Here is a 20885-nt window from a genome sequence, read left to right on the forward strand (position 1 = left end):
ATAGCGACCAACCTAGACTGCTTTACCTCCTACTTGATAACTGTCTGACTTACAAGGAAGGCACGCCTGCTCACTGTCTAGCTTGGTCTGAAGGGCTTTTTGTTTTTTAAGTTTTGGGAAAAAATAAATGATCAAAAATAAAAGTTTTGGAAATCTAGGCCCAGCCTTTAAGAATGGGCAGATTTTAATCCAAACAAGTGGTCAGCACATAGAGATGTGATCCATGCCTTCTAGAAGAGAACTTATCTCTGGATTTTCATGAAAACCCAGGAGAGTGGTCAACCAAGAATACAAGCTTCCAACTGCCGGGAAAGGAGGCTACACAAAAAGGAATGTGGCTTAATTTTTATGGAGATACTGAAAAGGGTCTGCCTTGAGGAAGCATGCCTGACATGGGGAGGCCTCCATTCTCGTTTGTTCAAGACTGTCCTATTAAGATCTTGTAAACAGCCATTCTTGAGCCCTCCAAGTGGTGTCTGCATTTGTTGCAGGGATAGATTTACGCAGACAGGTGGAAGAGTCATGACTTAAGGGTTATAAACAGCTGCAGAGGCCAGGGCTGCTCCGTAGTCTTGGTAGCAAGGGATGTGATTCCCAACCACCTCAACCATTACCCAGCCTTAGAACAGGCCCTCAAACCGGAGCGACTGTAATTTTGGTCCAGTACATGCACCACCCATGACAGCTAAATAATATTAAAATGTGAAGAATTTCCAGTCGTTTGAAAAGGGATCATCTTGGCTTGCTTTCTGTTGCTGACTCATAGTGCTGCTGTTTTGAGACTGTCATCTTGCCAAACGGGACACACAGTAGGTATTCAATGAATGTCAGTTTGTGGCAGTAATTTTCATCCCTTAAGGAGCGTGCCTTACTGTCTCTCCGTGAGTAAGGCAAGTTAAGTAATGGTAAAGACAAATCTGTCCTCGGCTTGTGGGTTCCAACTCGCCCAGGGCGAGTTTTTCCTTGGTCAGGTAACTTCCTTAAGTGACAGCGAGCACAACTTGTGCCCAGCGCGGGGCAGGTTCGTCCTTTTGTCCAATCATCACCGAGATTTGGGGGTGGGGGAGGGGGAACTTCTAAAGACACCCTGACCAGGAAGGGGGCGGGTTTAGGCTGACCTGGGGCCACGGCAGCCCGTCGAGGTGCCGCACGATGCTTGGCACTCCAGGGAGCCAATAGGAACGAAAAAGGCTATTTGAATTGGCCAATACCGGCGGGGTGGGGGCGGGCTTTTTAGAGCCTTATAAAGGCTGCGGCCGGCGAGGCAGGCGGTGGCGGAGGCTCCTGCAGCGGTCGCTGGCGGTGGGGTGGGGAGCAATTCTGCGCCCCTCGGACCCGACCCTTTCAGCGCTCTGCTCCGGCTCTAGCCTACCTCGCTCCTCGGCACCATGACCACCACCACCACCTTCAAGGGAGTCGATCCCAACAGCAGGAATAGCTCCCGGTGAGGCTGCGGGGCCGCACCCGCCCCACGAGGAGGTCGGGGAGCAGGGGCGGGAGGGCCGCTGCCCGGTGGGGCCACTGAGGCCGGGGGGCCGGTCGTTGGCGGTAACGTGCCTCGGGCGCCGTGCTCGTGCCGGGGCGGGCGGCGGTGCTCGGCCGTCGGCTCCGTCTTTGTGCCGTCCCGCAAGCCCGGCGCGCCAGCCCCGCCCGATTCCCGCTCCTCTCCCATTCATTCCTGGCCCCCGAGCGAGGGGTCGGCGGAGGAGGGCCGGGGCCGCTCGCCCTCGCAGTGCTGCGGGATTTTGGTAGTCAGGCCACGCGGAGACGGTTCGCTTCCTTCCCTTTGCGGCGCGGCTGGCCCGGCTTCAGGGCGGTGGTCTTGGCCCCCAGGTGCTTGGGCAGCCCCCGGGGCGCCCCGGTCAGGCCCCATTGTCCCACCCCTGGCCACGCGCTCATGCCTCTGGCCCGGGGCAGGTGGCGGCCCCGCGCCCCGTGCGGCTGTCACCTCTTGCGGCCGCAGCGATCGAGTCTTGCGGGCTCCTGCCCGCTGGGGCCCGCCCGGCAGGTGGCATTTGTGGTCGGGCGGGGCTGGTCATTGCGACCCCCACGCCCGTCCGGGACCCAGCCGTCAGTCCTCTGCGAAGTGCTTCCCCTCCGCTAACAAAGGAAAGACCCTGCTCCTTCCCCTCCCGCGCCCACCTCCGAACGCGAAAGACGCGGGTGGGTGGTGAGCCAGTCCGAGTGGGTTTTCTGCGCTCAAACCTTCGGACCTCGGTCTTTGCATCCCACCTCTTTCCCTAACCCCTTTGACGTTTGCCAAATGAGTTCGTCGCTGGCCCGGGTTCCCGAGCTGGAGGAGGTTTCCTGTTCTTGGGCGGGGCCGGAGACATCCATTGTCTCTTCCGTACTGTCTCCACCTGGGAAGCCAGGGCCTTTCTGGCCAGTCTTGCTACCGCATTTGGGGAAGAGGACACTGGGTGTTTGGACGGGAACCCTTTTCCAAACCCTTGCCTGACTTGGTGAAAGAGTCTGTAATCGGTGGAAGGTGTCCACATTGTCTCGGCTAATTGCACACTGTTCTTTTAAGGTGGATACAGACATTTCTGGGATCCTGCTCAAGGCTTGTAGGAAGCTTAGGTTCCACTTTTTCTGGGCATCTGTTCATTGATCACGACCTGCTGTCGTGTGCGATCAGCCTTGGGGTCCTGGGCAAGTGGCACAAAGGGAGCCATTTTGTGGGGCTAAGAAGACGGCTGTGAAATAGTGCTTCACTGGGGTTGGAGAACTTGGGGACAAAAAACTGGGCTCAGCAGTGAGTCTTGGGCGGGAGGTTGACATCCCTTTTCAACTCATTCCTTTCCCTTATACAATGTAGAAAAGAGTGGGAAAGATTTAAAAAACTATAAATTGGTTGGTCCTGGCAGGTTGGGGACCTTGATTAGGACAGACCTATGAAAATACTGGTCACTCCCTCTTCTGTTGTCATCCTTGCAATGAGATCATTTTTTTCAGAGGGCAATGGAACACACTGAACCTTGGTTTTTCTTTTGTGCCATGTGGTCAACTTTGTGCTGGTCAGACTGTAGTGATTGGAATGTGAAAATCGACACATCATGTAAAAAAATCAGGTATTATCTTTTGGGGTTAAGTTCTGTTTAGTGCTTCATAAAGAATTTCAGTAACCAGGTCAAATGAATCCTCATGCTAGTTTTTTGATATGTATATTGGAAATGTGAGACAGGAGTGATTTTTTCGTTTTGCAGAATAAATGTTTTCATTCACCTTTTGTCATCAGTTTCCCTCCAATATTGTGATATCAGGACTAGAGCTTTGTCCTTGTGTTTACTTCTTACCTTTCCTTCCTCTGTAATCTCACCGAATTCTCCACTTGTTTCTGCAGTAACATTTTCCTGGCTCTATAAGCACATTATAAATTTAGGCTAGTAGGGGAATGATCTGCAAAGATCACGTGCGAACTCTGGGGTTTAAAGAAAGAAGAAAGAGAAAGTAATTTTTAAAAAATTGCTATCCATAGTTCATGGGCACATTTTTGTTGAGTCTCAAATATGTAATCCTGGTTTAGTTCAGAAAGAATAGGAGGATCTTAACAAATTAAACTGAAATAATTTCTGTCTTATGATCCAAATCCTTTGTTTGGGGATATCTCACTGTTACAAATGGGCTCTACAACAATGACGTCATCGGAGTAGGTATTACCTGCTATTGTGGGAGGAACAGAGACCTTTAAAAAGTTGGGTGCTCAGGGCTTTGACTTTCTTTTTAAGCTGGTGTTCGGGTGCTAGTATTCTTTTTTTTTTTTTCCCTTTTTTTTTTAACACCCCAAAATACTTCCCAGCCTGTTAGGGTTCTGGAGATTTTCATCTTGGTAAAATAATTCATGAGGGTTTAATTATGGAAAGGAAAAAAATCATTCTACTCTCTAGGGAGTGAAGGGGATGATATTGAAGCAAGATAATTTTGATTTTATTTCAGGTGTCTTTGTTGATTTGGGGAACAAGGGATAAAAAGCTGGTTGCTTCAAACTTTAACATGAGAGAAAGCCTATTAAGAATTTATAACACACCTTTAATTATGATTTAAGCGGCTTAATTAAATAAACCTACAATTATCATCTTTATAAAATGTATGCCTGGATACACTTGCCTTTTTTTTTTTTTTAAGATTTATTTATTTGAGAGAGAGTGAGAGCGAGTGGGCAGAGGGGTAGATAGAGAGGGAAAGAGAGAATTTCAAGCAGATTCCCTGCTGGGTACGGAGCCAGATATGGGGCTCAGTCCCACAACCCATGAGACCGTGACCTGAGCTGAAACAGTCAGACGCTTAACCAACTGAGCCATTAAAAGTGAGGCTGTTGAATTAGATAGAACAGAGCCCAGCAAACTATCACCCAAGGGCCAAATGTAGCGGGTGCCTGATTTTTTATATTCATAAATGGTTGTAAAAAAAAAAAAAGATTCATTTCTTGACTTGTGGAAATTACATGAAAATCAAATGCAATGTTTGTAAATAAAATTTGATTTGAACAGAGCTGTGCTCATTCATTTTCAGATTGTCTGTGGCTGCCTTTGTGCTACATGACAGACTGAATAGTTCCAAAGACCACATGACCCATGGGTGCCTGGGTGGCTCAGTCATTAAACCTCTGCCTTTGGCTCAGGTCATGATACCAGGGTCCTGGGATCGAGCCCCACATCGGGCTCCTGCTCAGTGGGGAGCTGCTTCTCCCTCTCCCACTCCCCCTGGTTGTATTCTTTCTCTCTCTCTGTCAAATAAACAAATTCTTGGGGGGTAGAAAAAAGACTGCATGACCCACAGGCCAAAGACATTTACTTTCTCGGGCACTTAACACCATTAGGAGAGGATCTGCCTTCCTTTCCTCCATGTACGACCTGATACTCTTTGAGCCTATGGAGGGTTCTATTGATCGACTTTATGGAGGACGTGGAGGTTTAAGAGATGGGCTAGGTTTTGAAGAGCCCTTGAAGAAAGGGTAGAGAGTGCTCTAGGCCGGAGTAAAAATGGGAGTAAATACCTCAAAGTGGAGATTAACCAACTATTCAGGGAAAGGTGAGGAAAGGGGCTCGGCTGGATTGGTGAAGAAGGTAAGATCTAGATAAGACGGAGAGCCCTGCTGTTGGTCACATCTCCTCAGTCCTGCCTGGGCTTAACCAAGGCTTGCTCCTGCTAGTTTGCGGGGAAGAGGAACAAGGTAGGAAGGGGTGCGGCGTTAGGGAGCGCAGACCAGGGTCCGCTGCACCCGAGGGAGCAGAGGAGCCAGGGTTTCAGTTGTAAGATGCGAGGGCACAGGGGTCTGCACAGACAAGCACACGCTGTGGCCAGTGGGAAAGCTAGGACTGTTGATAGAAGGAGTGTCTGGGAATTCCGGGACCCAGAAGCTGCCATTAAAAGAAATTTAGACTGGAGCTCCTGCTCAGTTGGTGGAACATGGGACTCCTGATCTTGGGTTTGTGAGTTCAAGCTCCACATTGAATATAGAGATTACTTAAAAAAAAAAAATCTTAAAAAAAAAAAAAAATAAATAAAATGGGGCCCCTAGGTGGCTCAGTGGGTTAAACGTCTCCCTGTGACTCGGGTCATGATTTCAGGATCCTGGGATCGAACCCCACGTGGGGCTCCTTGCTCAGCAGTGAGCCTGCTTCTCACTTTGCCTGCCACTCCCCCTGCTTGTGCTCTCTATCAGATAAATAAAATCTTAAAAAGAATTTTAGATTAATAGCAATCCAGAAGAATATGAAGTATAAAACAGGACACTGAAATTCACCTGAAATTCCATCCGAAAGCACAAACCCTGGATAACATTGTGGTGTTTGTGCTTTCAGGCCTTTATGTCTAGTTCTGATGACAGTACCTCGTAGCCATCTGTGTTCCAGGTTCTGTTCTAGGCACAGTCTACAGGCTATCCTTAGAATAGCCTTACAAGTCAGCTACCGTGAACCTCTTCTTTTTGCAGAGAAAACCAAAGCATAGAGAGAGGGTAAGCAGTTTTCCCAAGGTCACACAGCTAGATAAGTGTATCTCTCTGTATATACATTGTTCTATGGAACACATGATTGCCCTTCTGTTTTCCAACGTTTTTCATTCACTCTGTTTTGAATAACTTCTGACATCTACCAGTGAAGGTAAATCTGACCCTGATGTATACAGCTTTCTGTTGTATGGACATGCTTGGATAACTAAACCCCTACTAAGGGCCAGTTAGGGTATTACCAATTTTATTTATAGATTAACATTTTTATAGGAGTGTCCTTGTACATATTTCTGGTTATCCCATAAGGATAATTTCTGGAAGTAGAAATGCCAGTTCATATAAAAAGCAAACAGTTGACATATGCTATCAAAATATCCTTTAGAAAGCTTGTACAAATTTGGGGCATCTGGGTGGCTCAGATGGTAAAGCGTCAGCCTTCGGCTCAGGTCATGATCTCAGGGTCCTGGGATCGAACCCTGCGTTGGGCTCCCGGCTCAGCAGTGAGTCTGTTTATCCTTCTCCCTCTGCCTTCCCCCCTGCTTGTGCTTCTTGCTGTCTGTATCTCTCAAATTAATAAAAAAAGTATTTTTTTAAAAGAAAGTTTGTAGAGATTTATACTCTCATACTTTAATTAATGCTGGAAATTGGCATTTTTTCATATTTATCAGTCTAATAAGCAAAATACATATCCCTTTGTTTTATTTATTGTTATTTTTATTTTTAAAAAATTTTAAAGATTTTATTTATTTGACAGAGAGAGAGATCACAAGTAGGCAGAGAGGCAGGCAGAGAGTGAGGGTGGGGGGGAAGCAGGCTCCCCGCTGAGCAGAAATCCCTATGCAGGGCTTGATCCCAGGACCCTGAGATCATGACCTGAGCCGAGGCAGAAGTTTAACCCACTGAGCCACCTAGGCACCCCTATCCTTTTTTAAAATTTCATTTATTTACTAGTGGGATTGCATTTTTAATGTTTAGAGGCTACCCACATTTTTAAATTGCCTGTTAGTACCTTTTGTCCCATTTTCCTCTTGTGATTCCTCTACTTTTTTTTTTTTTAAGATTTTATTTATTTATTTGACAGATAGAGATCACAAGTAGGCAGAGAGGCAGGCAGAGAGAGGAGGAAGCAGGCTCCCCACTGAGCAGAGAGCCCGATGCAGGGCTCGATCCCAGAACCCTGAGATCATGACCCAAGCCAAAGGCAGAGGCTTAACCCACTGAGCCACCCAGGCGCCCCTCTACTTTTTTAATTTTTAATTAATCTCTACACCCAACATGGGTCTTGAACTCACAACCCCAAGATCGACAATCACATGATCTACTACTGACTGAGCTAAACAGGCACCTTTTTCTGCTTTAAAGATTTGTTTATTTTAGAGACAGAAGAAGTGCACGCGTGAGTGGGGGGAGGGACAGAGGGAGAGGGTGAGAATCCTCAAGCAGACCTCTGCTGAGCGTGGGCTCAGGGGCTCTACCCGGCGACCCTCAGCTCATGGCCTGAGCTGAAAGTGAGTCGGACACTTAACCATCTGAGCTGCCCAGGGGTCCCCAGTGGCAGTCTTTTTGGGAGAAAACTCCTGACAAAATTCTGAGGAGAAACTGACACACTCTTCATTGTAGTAGGAATTGTTAATAGATTCTCTCCTTAAGTGATAAAACATACTTAAAAATCAGTAGATTAGAACAACTCACAATTAGCAGGCTTTATCCTAGTAGACCTATAGAACATTGGCAAATACACGTTCTTTTCAAGCATATATAGATTTCTTAAGTTGACCACATATTAGGCTTTAAAAGCACCTTTCCTCAAATTTCAAAGGACTCATGTCATACAGGCAGTTGTCTGTGTTATAGTTAAAAGCTAGAAATTAATAAACCAGAAAGACCCCTATGTTTGGAAACATATAAATGTACTCTTCAATGATGTATGCGCTGAAGGAAAAAATAATGGAAGTGAGAAAACATTTAGCATGCAACAGTAGTTTTTAAAAAATCAAGACTTGGAATGCCCTTAGAGGGGTACTTAGAAGGGAATTTACCCCGTAAGTGTTTAATTTTTCCTTCGTTTTCTAATGTAAGGAGCTGTATGCAAATGAAAACTGTTATTTATTTGGAAACTTGGATGACTTGGACATCCTCCTGTAAAAATAGTTCTCAAACTGACTTAAGAAGAAGTAGGAGACCAGACTACTCCTGTCCCCAATAACGGAATAGGATCAGTAGTTAGAAAATCATCCCATAAGACCACGTCCATTTCTCTTTCTGAGTAGTGACGGGACAAGTTAAATTGAGTTCTTCCAGGGAGGGGGAACATTGATCAATCCAAGACAGGAAGCTCTGGAAATGTCCAAGTGCTGGGTTTCCTTGCTGAACTGAAAGCTGTAGAGGGTGTCCAGTGGTGCCTGGTAATCGAAGATGCTGGGAGTCTTATGCCTGTGTCTCGTTTGGACTTCCTCCTGTGGCCGGTCCCTTGTCTTTACTAGTGAGAACACTGCGTGCCTTACAGGTATGTAAATGGTGCTCGCTGGTGACGCCAAGACAGGAGGAGACTATCATCAGCTTTCCTTGGGTTTCTAAAATGATCAACTTTTACATGTGTACTCTTGCGTTTTAGTTTTGTTGAAAATAAAAGTGGAAGTGCGTTATGAATACATAACTCACAAGATGTGCTTCCAAACTTCTTTGCCAATATATCCAGCCACGCCTATTAGGCGAGGTCTGTTAGGTGTTTGTTAAAAGGGGACATGAACCAGGCTGTTTCAGCTGCCCTGGGTGTCAGACAACCTTACTGCAAATATTAAGTCTTTTTATTGAGAATAGTTGACAATACAGTATTATATTAGTCTCAGGTGTGTACCATACAGCATTCGACAATTCTATACACTATGAGATGCCCACCATGGTGACTGGTGTCACCGTGGGTCCCCACACAAATCTGTTACAACATTGAGTATATTCCCTTTGCTGTACTTTTTATCCTGTGACTTATTTATTTCATAACTGGAAATTGGTACCTCTTAATCCCCTTCACCTTGTTTATCCATCCCCCCACCCTTTCCCCTCTGGCCAGTTTGTTCTCTGTGTTTGTGAGTTTGTTTCTGGGTTTTTTTTGTTTGTTCATTTGGTTTGGTTTTTTAGGTTCCGCATAAAGTGAAATCACGTAGTATTTGTTTCTGTCTGACTTAGTTCATTTAGCATCATATCCTCTGCATCCTTTCACATTGTCTCCAGTGGCGAGGTTTCATTCTTGTTTATGGCTGCGTAATACCCCACTGTGCATCTGTCTGTACCAGATCTGCTTTATCCATCTATCAGTGGACACTTGGGTTGCTTCCATACCTTGGCTGTTGTAAATAATGCTGCAGTAAACTTAGGGGTGCATATATTTTCCAAATGAGTGTTTTTGTTTTGTTCCGGTAGATATCCAGAGTGGAATTACTGGGTCATATGGTATTTCTATTATCAGTTTTTTCAGGACCCTCCATATTGTTTTCCACAGTGGCTGCATCAGTTTACATTCCCACCAACACCATGCGTGAGGGTTCCTTTCTCTCCACATCCTTGTCAACACTGTTGTTTCTTGTCTGTCTACTACTGGCCATTCTGACTGGTGTGATCCAGTACCGAATTTATACCATGATGAATCAATTCCTCTCCCTTGTTGGGGGGTGGGTGGGAGGAACAAATGGGTGAGGGAAATGAAATGAAAGGGGTTTGAAGACATTTATGCCGAGAAGTGTTTTGGTATGACCTGAAATGGATGTTTTGCCATTATTCCAAGGGTTTTGCGGCCTCCAGGCGGTGGATCCAATTTTTCATTAGGCTTTGATGAACCAACAGAACAGCCTGTGAGGAGGAACAAAATGGCATCTAGCATCTTTGGGACACCTGAGGAAAATCCTCCTTCATGGGCCAAGTCGGCAGGTACTGCTTATATCTGTGGTCACTGGTCAAAAGGGACGGACCCAGCATGAATAACTACAATTGGTTTTCTGTGATGAGCAAAATCCAGCTCAACCATAATGAGATCAACAACAGTTAAAGCTTATCAGTGGAGGAAAGACTGGGACCAAAAAGTGGCAACTACTGAGTCTTGAGGGGTCGGAATGGGGACTGGGGTCAAATTGGGTTAGTTGGTAGAATTTTTAAGCTCTCAGTTAACCCTCCTAACGGTGTTAGCTCGTTTTGTATATGAGACTAACACGAACATCACTCATGAAAGCAGTGTTTTCGCTTAAGTTCTGTCCATTCCTCAAGAAAGTCTGGTTTAATTCAGGTGCCAAGTCTAGTGGTGGCCGACAGGATTCTGAGTCATCTGGACCCCAGAGAAGGAACTCTTCTGAAGCGAACGCTGGAGACTTCTTAGATCTGAAGGTCAGTGTGACAACATGGGACAAGGGCTTTGAGGTTAATACAGTTTAGAAATTCACTTCTCTCCTGTTGTACTAAGAGCTTCAGTTTTGCCACTGGAGTCTGACATAATTAGGAGAGGGACGGAGGCCATATTGGGAATGGAAGATCGATAAAGAATAAAGTCGGAAAAGTGAAGTGACATGATCTGGGTCTGTTCAGATGTCTCTTCTACCAGTAGGATTAGTCTCTCTCCTTCACTATTGATTTTGGGAACTAATGGAGCACGCTTAGTTCCTACGTAACTCATATGTAGTAGCATTTGTGAATTCAGAGATTGTTCCTGTTGTTGGCAAACATTGCCCAGTTGTTCTGAGCTGAACTCCAGGAGACTCCAGCGGGGGCTTTACCCTCAGTTGTCTGCAGAGGACCATGGTCCCAGTGCCCCCAGGGATGTGTCTGGAAGCCTGTAAGCAGGGACCTCAGAGCACACAGAGGCATCAGCGGTGCAAGTGTGGAGAGACCTGTGTGGGACTTTGGAATTTATAGAGGCCCTTCAACAGCTAGATAAAGAGAAAGGAGAGAGAGAATGGAAGGATAAATTTACCAGTTTCCCATTCTGATTAAAGGATCCTCTGAAATCCTAATTGATATTAGGTCATTGGCGTAAATGTTAACGTTTTTTGGTGTGTTGGATATTGCTGGCACTGGGGCAACCTGTCATGTAGCATTTTTGTTCAGCATTGTCCAAAAGTAACTAAAGGTTGTAATGTTACCGTGTTGCGGCCTGACCCTGAACTTGACTGCATCAAAATGAAATTTCGCATTTGGTTTCAAACAGATAGTAGCCTATCAGAACCGTGACTGCTTTATTTGCTTGTTATAAAATTAAAATCTGGAGTAAATTTTTAGGGGCATCTGGCTGGCTCAGTCAGAAGAGCATGTGACTCTGGATCTCAGGGTCCTGAGTTTGAGCCCCATGTTGGCTAGAGATTACTAAAAAAATAAATTAAAAAAAATTAAATAAAAATAAAAACTGAACTAAACTTTAAATTTCTTTTCTTTTCCAGGGAGAAGGCGACATTCATGGTGAGTCCTCCTGAAGCCCCAGTTTCTGGTTCTGTAAATGGTTTTAGCATAGATTGTAATTTGAAATTGAAATCGTGTCTTGGGGAAAGAGACTGGGGAGTGAAACCTGGCTTTGCCCCAAGTGCCTGCATGCTCTGGGTTCGCAGGAAAGAAAAATGAAACCGGGAAGTTAGTGAACACGGCTGCATGTATATCTGCTGCGGTGAGCGCCATGTCAGAAATGCAGCAGGGAGGGGAAACGGAGAGTCTTTCACGAATATGTGTCCAGTAGTCAGGCTGTTGTCTGTTACTCTTTTTTTTTTTTTTTTTTAAGATTTTATTTATTTGATAGATGGAGATCACAAGTAGGCAGAGAGGCAGGCAGAGAGAGAGGAGGAAGCAGGTTTCTGCTGAGCAGAGAGCCTGATGTGGGGCTCGATCCCAGGACTCTGGGATCATGACCTGAGCTGAAGGCAGAAGCTTAACCCACTGAGCCACCCAGGCGCCCCAGTGTCTGTTACTCTTAATAAGAGCTTTTTAGTAATAAGTGCTGGCATTTCAAGCTTGGCCCACAGCATTTAATGACCAAGTTTGTTTGATTTTTATGCTCAGGTGCTTATTTAGCAAGACACGGGTACCTCTGTGATCTTACAGATGATGATTTAGGGGGCAGATGTGAATTCTCAGCATCCATGTTACCAATTATATGTGGAAATGAGCTATAATCATTTATTTAATGATAGTCAATCTTTGAAGTATTTATTGAATCTTCCTTAACAAGTGCCAGAGAATTACTTCTGCGCGCAATGAAAGGCTCGTGTGTGTCAGGCAGTAGGAATCAGGTGAAAGTTGACTCAGTGAAATGCAGCCGCCGGAAGGCCTTGTCTGGTCCAGAAGGAAGAGGCTGCTTCCTCAGGACCTCTTCCTACCATTACACTCTGTGAGGCAGCTGTTCCATAGAACAGGTTTAAGAACCAGATTCCTCTCCGGCCCTCTCTGTCTTCCCTTCCCTCCCCTTCTTTTTCTTTTCTCTTCTCTTCTTTTCTTAAAGATTTTATTTATTTATTTATTATTTTTAAATTTTTTAAAGAAGATTTTATCTATTTATTTGACACAGAGAGAGATCACAAGCAGGCAGAGAGCCCAATTTGGGGCTCGATCCCAGGACCCTGAGATCATGACCTGAGCTGAAGGCAGAGGCTTAACCCATTGAGCCACCCAAGCGCCCCTTATTTATTTATTTTAGAGAGACAGAACATGAGCGGGGGCGGGGGGAGCAACAGAGGGAGTGGGGAGAAGCAGACTCCCTGCTGGGCAGGGAGCCCGATGCAGGGCTCGATCCCAGGACTCTGGGATCATGGACCTGATCTGAAGGCAGACGCTTCATGGACTGAGCCCCCCAGGCGCCCCTCAGACAGTGTTTCTTGGTGGGAGTGGTGGGAGAAGGATCTCCTGAACCTTTGTGAGCGTTACCAGGGTTTCTCCTCAGTGCACGAGTCACTTTCTCACTGGACTGAAGATGTTATTGTTCGTGTCCAGTGTGTTCCGTTCGCAGAGATTCTTCTGGAGGTAAAGAAATCTTCAGGGCTTTTCAGTTTTGCTGCTTTCCATGTTCTGAAGTACTTCCACATCAGACCTGACTTAGCAAGAATCAGCTCATCTTTAGTCCCCACTTTTGGACAGGAGATGGAGTTAGTCATCTGCGGAGCCTGAAGAAATATGTGAGAGCCCCTGATGAAGTTAGGAAAAAATGTGTCATTATTCCTGCTAATAATGACTCCCCTCTCACCCCCGTTCAGTTTATTAGAGATTCTTCAGGTAAACAGCACCCTAAGTTGTGTAGTATGACAAGTCTTTACTTTTAGTTCGTTTGTCATGAAATGACAAGGGGCATAACGATTCAAGATCCGCCTGGTGGCAGAGAGGTCAACCCCAGTCCTGTTGCCAGGTTTACTTCAAAGTCAAGCTACTCTACTCAGTTTATTTTTTTCTTTGTTCCTACTCAGTTTAAATAAGACAGATTTTGTTTGGGTATAAGGAAAATTGCCTCCCTCTTTTGGGAAATGAAATACAGCAATGGCTAAAGGGAGCACGTGGGAAATCTGTAGCGGAGGGAGAAGGTCCATGGGATTTAGGTCGAAGTCTTTCCCGCCTTCAGGCAAGTTAGACAGTCTGCTGCACTTCTCGACGCTCTAATTCTTTCATCCTTATAATAAACCACTTTATCATTTACTCTGATGTGTCCGTTCAGTGAGCTCATTGATGTGCCGAGGAAGAAAGAGAAGTCAGGAGTATATAAGTTAGCTATTCTAGTAGATGTGTTTGTGTTTAAAGTCCCATTTTTCAGTTATTAGATTCAACAGACAGAAGCTTTCTCTGTCAGGTCCTGTGTAAGTTTCTTTTCTTTTTTTAAAGATTTTATGTATTTATTTGGCAGAGAGATAGAGATCACAAGTAGGCAGAGAGGCAGGCAGAGGGAGAAGGAGAAGCAGGCTCCCCGCTGAGCAGAGAACCCGATGCGGGGCTCGATCCCAGGACCCTGAGATCATGACCTGAGCCAAAGGCAGAGGCTCAACCCACTGAGCCACCCAGGCGCCCCTCTGTGTAAGTTTCTAAAGCCTTATTCTCAGTTCCTGTACTTGTCTCATTATAGACTAAAGGGATGGAGTAACAGACTAGCCTTATTTTTTCTGGCTGGAGTAGTTCTGAGTAGACAAAGGAGCATTTAAATTAAATTAAGAATTGTTTATTCTTCATATGTGCTTTTTTTTTTTTTTTTCTTTTTTCTTTCTTGGCATATTATCTAGTCATGAAAGACAAAACTGTTCCCTTAATAATGAAAGACAGACATAAGATTGGTGGGTGTGAGCTTGATTTATCTAAAAATCATTTTATGGAGGGGCTCCTGACTGGCTCTGTCAGTGGAGCATGAGACTCCTGATTTCGGGGTCATGAGTTCGAGCCCCACATTGGGCATGGAACCTACCTAAAATTTAAAAATAAATAAATAAATAAATAAAATAAAATAAATCGTTTAATGGAGGGGCGCCTGGCTGGTTCAGTCCGTGAAGCATAGAACTCTTGATCTTGGGGTTGTGAGTTCAAGCCCCACGTTGGGTGTGGAGATCACTTTAAAAAGAGTCTTAAAGGGGTACCTGGGTGGCTCAGTGGGTTAAAGCCTCTGCCTTCGGCTCAGGTCATGATCTCAGGGTCCTAGGATCAAGCCCCGCATTGTGCTCTCTGCTCAGTGGGGAGCCTGCTCCCCTCTACCTCTGCCTGCCTCTCTGCCCACTTGTGATTTCTCTCTCTATGTCAAATAAATAAATAAATAAATAAATAAAACCTTTTAAAAAAAAAGTAAAAATAAAAATCATTTTATGAAAATAAATGACCACGGTAGGGCTGCAAGGTAATGAGCTGTTTCCTTTGGAAGTACTCCTAACTGCCTGATGCAGACAGACAACGGGGAGCTGTTAGAGCATGGGTACTGGTGAGGCCAAGTCCTAGCAGCACCAAGAAAATTGCTTGAATCCATAGGCTGGCTCAAGTGGAGTTCATGCTCTGTAATCATCCATCTTGGGTTGTTTCAGAATGTCGGTTTTTGGGTTTTGTTTGTATTTACAGTAAATGGGACATATTTAAGAGATACTTATCAGAGGACTTGTGTCCTTAATGTTGATGCCTTTGATCCTGCTTCTTGTGCAACAAAGTGTGGCAACGGGAAACGGAGGGGGGTGGGGTGACCCTTTCTTGCTCCATTGTTGTTTTAAGGGCTGTCAATTTGGAAAGCTTCAGACTGATTTTTACTGCTGGTTGATAATAGTATAGAACATTGTATGTGTTATGTTACCTCTATAGAAAGTTCCAAATGTTCATAAAAGGTAATGTCAAGAGCAGCAGTAGCATATTTCTGAGGTTTTTTTCTTTTTTTTTTTAAGATTTTATTTATTTATTTGAGAGAAAGAAAGTACGAGCAGGGGGGTGGGGGAGAGGGAGACACAGTCTCCCCGCTGAACAGACCTGAACTGAAGACAGACACTTAACCCGCTAAGCCACCCAGGAGCCCCTATTTTTGAGAGTTTTTTTTTTTGTTGAGTTTCCAATCTTAGACCTCTTCCTCCTTGGACTTATTGGTATCAAAGTTGGCTAAATCAAAACTTGGTACAAGGGGTTTTAGGAACATGAACTTTTAATGGTTAGTCTTTGAGGGACTTAAAGTACATTTCTTGGGGCACCTGGGTGGCTTATGATCTCTCTCTCTCTCTCTGTCAAATAAATTAAAAAAAAGAATATGCACCTGAATTGAATTTGATGGTTTAATACCGAAATGAGGCCTAGCATTTTGCACTTTTTAATTTTTTAATTAATTTATTATTTTTAAGATCTTATTTATTTATTTGACAGAGAGTAGGCAGAGAGGGGGTAGGGAGCAGGCCCCCTCCTGAGCAGAGCCCGATGCAGGGCTCGATCCCAGGACCCTGAGATCATGACCCGAGCCAAAGGCAGAGGCTTTAACCCACTGAGCTACCCAGGCACCCGTGCAGTCACTTTTGACTTGGAACAAAAACTTTTCCAAAAAAAAAAAAAAAAAGAAAAGAGAAAGAAAACAAACAAACTTTTCCAAGTTTGGAAACTGCCTCAATAAGAATACAGGTTTGTTGGGAATTTCACAGATTAGTAGATCAAGCAATGTCTAGGATGTTGGGTAATAATACACTAATTCTCAAGACTTTGACATGGAAAGTACCCAGTTAATATAAATGGGAATGACCTGATTAATGGAGATTTATAAGTCAGTAGGGGAAAGGTAGACTCTTTGATAAATGATGTCAATAAAATGGATTATCTTTATGGTTAGAAAAAGAAATCAGAGGGGCACCTGGGTGGCTCAGTCAGTTAAGCGTCCAACTCATTTTGTTTTTGTTTTTTGTTAGAGCGCACACAGGCGACTCTAGATCTCAGCTCAGGTCTTGATCTCAGAGTCAAGAGTTCAAGCTCTGCATTGGGCTCCACCCTGGGCGTGGAGCCTACTTGAAAAGAAAAAATTAAGCTCACCTAGTAATCATGGAAATGTAACACCAAACAGGAATGAAATAACATTTCACCCATCAGTTTGGCAAATTTTAAAGTGAGGTGATTACTAAATGGTTGGTGTGCAAAGGTTGGGGTAGAGCACGGCATAGCCTTTTGGGAAGATGTGAAGATGGGAGCCCTCATATCCCCATGGGCATCTGTTTCAGTTCATTTTTTGCTATCAGTAGAGCAAATACAGTACTATATTATATCAAATATATTGACTCATGGGATAAAATACTATAAAGCAATTAAGTAAGGTGAATTATGACCAGGTGTATAAATATGGGTGAATGTCTAAGAGTGTAAAAAAAGTAAGTTTATATCATTTATATCAAATACAACAACAAAAACAGTAATATGTATTCTCTGTTGGGAATAAAATATAAATACGCATTAAACAAAGGGACTAGATACAACTAGTAGTAGGCCCTCCGGGAGGAGGGAGAGGAGACCCACGTGGAGGTGGATTGGGGGTGAGGGGCCTATGGCTTATCTGTAATGTTCTTTTATTTTAGAGAAAGTGCAGTGGGGAGGGCCAGAGGGAGAGGATCTCAGTCTCCCTGCTGAGCACGGAGCCCCAGGTGAGGCTACCCAAGCATCCTGAAGATGTAAATATTTTAAATTAGAACATTACAAATAACTGGTGCTCCTGGGTGGCTCAGTCAGTTAAGCATCTGACTCTTGATTTCAGCTCAGGTCAGGATCTTGGGGTCCTGGGATCGAGCCTCATGTCGGGCTCTGCGCCAAAGCAGGGAGCCTGCTTGAGGATTCTCTCTTCCTCTCCCTCTGCCCCTTCCCCTGCACTCTCTCTCTCTCTCAAATAAATAAACCTTAAAAAAAAAAAAACCCACAAAAAAAACAAAATACATCTTCCTATTTGTGTATACTTTGGAAAAGAAACACATAGAAAAGCGCCTGGGTACAAATATGACAAAAAGACTGACAGTGGTTGGTTTTGGGTTGTGGGGACATAGTTGAACGATTATTGCCTTCTTTAGGTATGATTTGTTTTGTTATCTCTAGGTATGATCTGAACCATCCTTCAAGAAAATCTTAAGATTCTTCATTCTACCTAGAAATAATAATTAGCCCTGTTTCTTCTGTTTTCCTAGAAAACGTGGACACAGACTTGCAGGCCAGCCTGGGACAGAGTGAGGAGAAGCCTGTGCCCGCTGCCCCTGTGCCCAGCCCAGTGGCTCCGGCCCCAGTGCCGTCCCGAAGAAATCCCCCCGGTGGCAAGTCCAGCCTCGTCCTGGGTTAGCTCAGATTCTCTTGAACTCTGTCGTTTTGTTTGTTTTTGTTTCCTCCATGCTTGTGAACTGCACAACTTGAGCCTGACTGTACATCCTTTGGATTTGTTTCATTAAAAAAGAAGCACTTTATGTACTGCTGTCTTTTTTTTCTCCCCTCTCCTCCCCCAAAGAACAGGTTTCTCTCTCTCTGTCCTGATTCCTCTGGGTCTGTAGGCCATGGCATGAGTGTTTTCTAGTAGTAGATTGGAGGGAAAGTTTTGTGACACTTAGTACAGTGTTTTTAAGAACAATTTGGTTCCAAATGTGTTAGAGGATCTTTTGTACTGAGGTTTTTAAAACCCTTTTCTTGTCAGCTTTACTTGGGTTGACCAAGCCTTGACTGGACAGACCAGTAAACAGTCCACAGGCACCGTTCCTTCAGGCCCCCAAACACAGGGTTGTCTTTATGCCAAACCTACTCATTGTTGGCCTACCTTGTCAGTGGCCTTTGCTAAAAGCATCTCCCTGTGCCATATGGAAAGTAGAGGCCTGCGCCTCATGCCTTGCTGCCTGCCAAGCAAAAAACTGCCTTCTTCATTTTTGAACCTTAAGAGATAAGCCAGATACTAACTCAACTGACGAGCTAAGCCCGCTGCTCTCACGCAGAGGAAGGCTTCCATGTACGCTCAAGCTGACAAATTCCAAGTGGTAAGCAAAGCAAGGGCGGTGACCACACAGAAGTGGGTCTTTGTGGTGAACAGACCCCAGGGGGGCAGCGCTCTTCTTTGGGAACTTGAAGCTGTGTGCATGATGCTGGTGCTTGACCGTGAACTGAAGTATCCTTGAAATGTGTGTTGTACTTCACAATCCTGGACTGTTGCTTAAAGTAAACAATGTACAAATTTTGAAACATTGTGTCCTGTGTCATCTTTTTGAGACTGTTTCAATGTTCTCCCTGTTTAGTTACTTTTTTCTCTGTTACTCTAAATCCTGTTGCCCAAGGATTGATGATGAGTCATTCAAGTCAAGACAAACTAATGAAAACCCAGAGAAGTGGGCTTCTCTCTAAAGAAAATAGGTTTAGGGGCTCCTGGATGGGTCAGTCGTTAAGCGTCTGCCTTCAGCTCAGGTCATGATCGCAGGATCCTGGGGTTGAGCCCCACACTGGGCTCCCTGCTTGGTGGGAAGCGGGCTTCTCCCTCTCCCACTCCCCCTGCTTGTGTTCCCTCTCTCGCTGTCTCCGTCAAAGAAATATATAAAATCTTAAAAAGAAAAACAGATTTAGGGAGCCTGGGTGGCTCAGTGGGTTAAAGCCTCTGCTTTCCGCTCGGGTTATCATCCCAGGGTCCTGGGATCGAGCCCCGCATCGGGCTCTCTGCTCAGCGGGGAGCCTGCTTCCTCCTCTCTCTCTGCCTCCTTCTCTACTTGTGATCTCTCTGTCAAAAAAATAAAATCTTAAAAAAATAAAAAATAAAAAAACAGATTTAAAGTCACAGCAGGAGTTCAAAGCACCAAAATGGTATCTATGGTAATAAAATCCATGAGTAGTATGGATAAATGATAAAACAATTATTAGCCACTATATTTTACATTCTCCACCTACCCTTTGTGCCGGGCAGTAACATGTAAGATTTTAAGTCCTCTCATCTTGCAGGGTGCCTCCCAGTGGTGTGAGGTTACAGAAGAGGACTCCAAAGAAAGAGGGATGAGGATCTGAGGAGACAGAAGATAAGGAAAAAACTCTTGGGTTCTAGGCAGAAAGTTCTAGGTCAACATACTATATTAAATGTCCTAATTGGGCATTAAGACTTGGCTTTTAGGTCTAGCTACACTACTAAATTGTGGTTTTTGTCTTGTAATTTAGGGACCAATTTCCTTTCTGAAAAAGTGAGATTTTTGAGATGATAAGCATAACCACTGGTTCACTGGAACTCCTGGATATTTCTTTGGGAAAATAAAGGTGTTTATAGGTTCTGGGGGTGTTAAGTTTTTCTCCCTTATGATGCAAAGCATTTGCAAAATGGAGAAGTCAACAGCTTTATTACAGGATCTGTCCAATTTCACTAAAACAGTTTAGCCCTACAAACACTAGCCTGAGTTACAGTTTCTATTAGGACAGGAGGGAGGTAGGAACCCTACCTGTACCCTTCTAATGGTGGGGATCCTGGAAAAGAGACATCTCTGATTTGTGTCACAATTCGTAACTTCAGTGTTTTTTGTTTTGTTTTGTTTTTAAGATAAGTGCCTCATCAAAAGTCAAGTATTGTGAAGGAGGGAAGTTCTCCCAGTCATTCTGATATCAGAACAGATTTCAGGAAGTTCTATGTAAACATGTTTACTAAGGGTGTTACATTTTCTACTTAGGGTCTTGAAAGTGGAGTCGAATAATCATAAAATGACGAGGGCAGAACAAGCAGTATCTCGTGGACAGTCTGGACTTTTGGGACTCAGGTTGTGGGACGTGAGTGGGAAGGAGGGGAAAACAGTGGCGGACTCCCTATTGCTTATGCCGATTCTGCGTCCTAAGCCATTTTCATCAGATCGCTCTAGAACACGACACTAGGCTGCAGTGCTTCTGTTAACACTGGTTTGGAAGCACTGGGGCGCTCAGTGGGAGACTGCGGGGAGACGCTCACCTAACCCAACCCGAGTTTACAGTCGCAGGTAAATCTATTTGGACACAGTCAGAAAACGGCGTGAAGCCTACAAAGCAGCATCAACAAAACTTGGCAGCGCTCCGCGTTCTCCAGATGGGGCTGTAACGCCCCACTCCGGAGCAGAGGTCCCTCCCGCAGAAAGGACACTCCCGATTACCTGAGCTGGGTGCCTGTGGTCCGCTCGGGGTGGAACTGGACGTTCACAGCGGCCGCTCCCGACTCCGGCCGGAGTCCGTGTCCCGGGAGCCCCGCCCCCTTCAGCAGTCCTTTCCCTTCAGAGGCGCTGGGCGCCCCCGTGCGGCGGGCCCTGAAGGCTGCGGGCCCTGCAGGCTCCGGCCCCGCGTCCCGCGTGCTCCTGCGCCCGGCGCCACAAGCAGGGAGGGCGGCGGCCCGGGGCGTCGAAGTCGGGATTCTGGGGCTCGCGCCAGCCCCACAGGTTTAAGGAGCCCTGAGGCCTTCGCAGGGTCTGGGGTCGTCCACTGCGGAGTCGGGGGCGGCAGACGGGCACGCGGGCGCGCGCTCAGGCCGCCCCGCGCCGCCGCAGCCGGG

The 20885-nt window shown here is 45.3% G+C and overlaps 1 protein-coding gene and 1 long non-coding RNA gene across 3 annotated transcripts; one reads left to right on the forward strand and one right to left on the reverse strand.

Annotated features, from left to right (window-relative positions):
* The first annotated feature begins 1246 nt into the window (after positions 1-1246).
* Positions 1247-17829, forward strand: JPT1 (Jupiter microtubule associated homolog 1). Of its 2 annotated transcripts, XM_032870650.1 has the most exons (5): positions 1247-1444; positions 9735-9877; positions 10230-10327; positions 11374-11392; positions 17560-17829. In XM_032870650.1, the coding sequence occupies exons 1-5, from the start codon at positions 1389-1391 to the stop codon at positions 17706-17708; spliced, it is 465 nt and encodes a 154-aa protein (XP_032726541.1). In that variant the 5' UTR covers positions 1247-1388; the 3' UTR covers positions 17709-17829. The 2 variants fall into 2 exon arrangements, with proteins under 2 accessions (XP_032726541.1, XP_032726542.1); XM_032870651.1 differs by lacking the exon at positions 11374-11392.
* Positions 12738-20865, reverse strand: LOC116875304. The gene is made up of 3 exons (XR_004384173.1): positions 20494-20865; positions 19283-19392; positions 12738-13102 (listed from the first exon to the last, which is right to left on the reverse strand). It is a non-coding gene; the product is annotated as an uncharacterized LOC116875304 (long non-coding RNA).
* Between the last annotated feature and the right edge of the window lie 20 nt (positions 20866-20885).

The sequence above is a fragment of the Lontra canadensis genome, unplaced genomic scaffold (assembly GCF_010015895.1).
Source record: "Lontra canadensis isolate GAN:19392208 unplaced genomic scaffold, GSC_riverotter_1.0 scaffold41, whole genome shotgun sequence".
NCBI lineage: Eukaryota > Metazoa > Chordata > Mammalia > Carnivora > Mustelidae > Lontra > Lontra canadensis.

Excerpts from the sequence above, each read along its gene's own strand:
- JPT1 (XM_032870651.1), top strand. The coding sequence starts at position 1,389 with ATGACCACCACCACCACCTTCAAGGGAGTCGATCCCAACAGCAGGAAT. Across the intron at positions 9,878-10,229 it reads TTCATGGGCCAAGTCGGCAG|GTGCCAAGTCTAGTGGTGGC; the intron begins GTACTGCTTATA and ends GGTTTAATTCAG. Across the intron at positions 10,328-17,559 it reads GAGACTTCTTAGATCTGAAG|AAAACGTGGACACAGACTTG; the intron begins GTCAGTGTGACA and ends CTGTTTTCCTAG.